At 33.0% G+C, this 2,598-nt stretch overlaps 1 protein-coding gene across 1 annotated transcript; it reads right to left on the bottom strand.

Moving 5' to 3' along the window:
• Positions 1 to 875: 875 nt before the first annotated feature.
• LOC125370448 lies at positions 876 to 2,598 on the bottom strand. Its single transcript, XM_048375940.1, has 2 exons — positions 1,979 to 2,598; positions 876 to 1,787 (listed from the first exon to the last, which is right to left on the bottom strand). The coding sequence occupies exons 1-2, from the start codon at positions 2,438 to 2,440 to the stop codon at positions 1,317 to 1,319; spliced, it is 933 nt and encodes a 310-aa protein (XP_048231897.1). The 5' UTR covers positions 2,441 to 2,598; the 3' UTR covers positions 876 to 1,316.

Below are 2,598 nucleotides of genomic sequence, written 5' to 3'. Positions count from 1 at the left end.
ATATGACCACATTGAATTATTTCACCATCTAATGTAAATGAAATAATAAAAGAACACGTGACATGTAAGCAAAAAGCCATACTAAAAACACTTAAAGAAATGCTACATAAGCATGCGTGCAAAAGTAAAGATTCTTTCTCATTTATTTTGTCTTTTACTATTCTCTATTTTTTGATTACTTCTTCAAATTTTCTTCTTTCATTTTTCTTCTTCAATTATACCTCTATCCCATTTTCTTCTTTAAAATAAGGATTCATTCTTCATTTTTATTTGAAAAATGACTCATTCCATCATTTTCTTTCCCTTAAAGAAATGTCATACATAATATGCATCCAAAAGAAAATATTTTTTCTCTTTTTTTTTTTGCGACACACGACCAATCATTAACAACTTAATTTCTGTTTATTTTCTTCAATACATTTCAAGATTACTCAATTCTCTCTTCTATTTCTCTTCAATTAATATTTAATTAATATCAAATATTTTTCTAGTTACATAATTATAAAGTTATTTGATATAACTATTGTTAATCTTTTTCAATACTATATTTAAAAATATTTATTAATTAAAATAAAACTATTTAAATTCAATAAGGATCATTTAAATGGGTTTTACAGAGAAAAAGAATATAATCTTTTAATTAAATTTTTTAAATGATCTTTTTAATAAAAAATCTAATAATTACTTATCGATTTTCTTATTAATATATTCACATTCACTTTTTTATTATTTGAAATTTTTGGAGGAAATTAGAACATGATAGAGGGGTAATCCATTAAAAAAGAAATAAAAAAATAGAAAAATGTCATTAAAAAGAAAAGAACTGTATAAAAGAAAGAAAAACACGCTACCGTAAAAAAGAAAAAAGAAGAATCTAAAGAATCTCATATACGTGAGATTTTCTCTAAATTAAAACCATGTAATCACTACTTGGTACATTTTCTAGATTCCAAGTTATATAAATGAATCAAGTTTAGCCCAATAACATATATGTGGCAATTCTTCTTTTATAGGAATACAAACTACTCCTTACCTAGTTGGAGTACGAAATATATGAATATTAACACCCATTTAAGCTCTTAATAAGATCCATAACAAGAAGATTTTTTGTTTATAAAGCTCAACACAAGTTGTTACTTTACCAATGGGACATTGTGTTGTTTTTGAAAACAATATACACCCAGAATTTATTCTCTACATACTGGCGACGAGGGTCAAACTGAAAGAACTGAGAAGCAAAAGATGTACCACCTATCACTTGTTATAAACACCATTTCCCACTATAACTCATTTATCTTTATAATCTTGTCTGGGCTTCACTGACCTGAACTAGTCAATTCTACAGAGGAGACATCTTGCCTGTGAACATCCTCCTGCCTGAATTCCCTGAAAAGTTTAGAACACAGCTGACAAAAGGCAAAAATGGCGGCCCAAATGGATATTCTAATGGGATTTTTACCATTCTTGATGAACAAACAATAACTAGTTGTGGCAACAATACACTGTCCGAAGGCACAAATTAGTCCAACAAGTTGTGTGCAGGAACCAAAAGGGACGCCGGTTTCTGATGGGTAATAGAACCGAGGGATGGTATCCCTCCAAATCCAAATTACTCTTTCCTGACGAACCTTATACACAAGCTCAAAGATGCAAATAATCAGGGATAGAAAAGACATCCCCATACACATTGGCAGGAAAAGGGAATTGTGCTGAGAGGAGAGTTGGTCGAAAACTATTGATGAAAGCTCGATGATGAAATTAGCAAGAGCAAAGATCCACTCCAAAACCTTCAAACAATAAGAAGCATAATTAATTATTAGCATCTCACTTTCAATTCAATGATTTTGAGTACGAAATAATTGAAGGAAAGGGGACGTTGGGATTGAAATCCTGAGTTCCTGCATTTCGAAATCGGCACTGCATTAATTGGCTAGTAGTTGTTAGGCTACAAATTATAATATTTTGATCAAGTTTTAACCTTGTGATTTGAGCTCCCTCTCCTGAAAACCTCGCTGGAAATTTCACCACCGTCACAGCTGTAGAAAACAGTTGTCTCAGGAGAAATATGACTGCGCGAAGCTACGTTAGACCGGACTTCGTTCCAGTTTTCCTGAGTGCTACCATCCATTCTTAATGATAAATTAGTACTCAATGGAGGAATTGATGATGATGATCGAGTACTCGATGGAATTTCCAGTAATGATAAAGCAATTGATTCGAATTCTGGTGATGACTGGATGCTCGACCGAGGAGATGGCAGTGACTGAAGCCTGGAAAGACGTCCCGGCAATAACTGAAGCTTCCTGTAAGCTACATCCAAGGTTGTGAGGCGGCGCATGTGACTACTACTCGGATTATTAGGAATTCCTCCTTCTGCCATATTATTATGACTAGTATATGGCGGAAAGGGGCTCAGATCACCACGATTAACTCCTTCCATCACTCCAATCTGCTGGATGCTGGATCATTTTCTTCCGAGAGGTTTTTTCCAGGAGGGAAATAGGTATCTATATATAAGCCCATAAAGAGTTCTTCAGTAAACGAATTTGATTGTAGTTCTTTATGCAAGTGATTTTCTAAGATGTTTCCAAGCAACAG

Source organism: Ricinus communis, chromosome 6 (assembly GCF_019578655.1).
Source record: "Ricinus communis isolate WT05 ecotype wild-type chromosome 6, ASM1957865v1, whole genome shotgun sequence".
In the NCBI taxonomy this organism is placed as follows: domain Eukaryota; kingdom Viridiplantae; phylum Streptophyta; class Magnoliopsida; order Malpighiales; family Euphorbiaceae; genus Ricinus; species Ricinus communis.
Note: the sequence above shows the minus strand (reverse complement) of the source record. Positions and strands in the feature narration are given on the sequence as shown.

Bases quoted from the DNA above. Each gene is read 5' to 3' on its own strand.
- LOC125370448 (XM_048375940.1), bottom strand. From the start codon at position 2,440: ATGGAAGGAGTTAATCGTGGTGATCTGAGCCCCTTTCCGCCATATACT. The intron at 1,788-1,978 runs GTTAAAACTTGA...TATTGTTTGAAG, and splicing joins GAGGGAGCTCAAATCACAAG to GTTTTGGAGTGGATCTTTGC.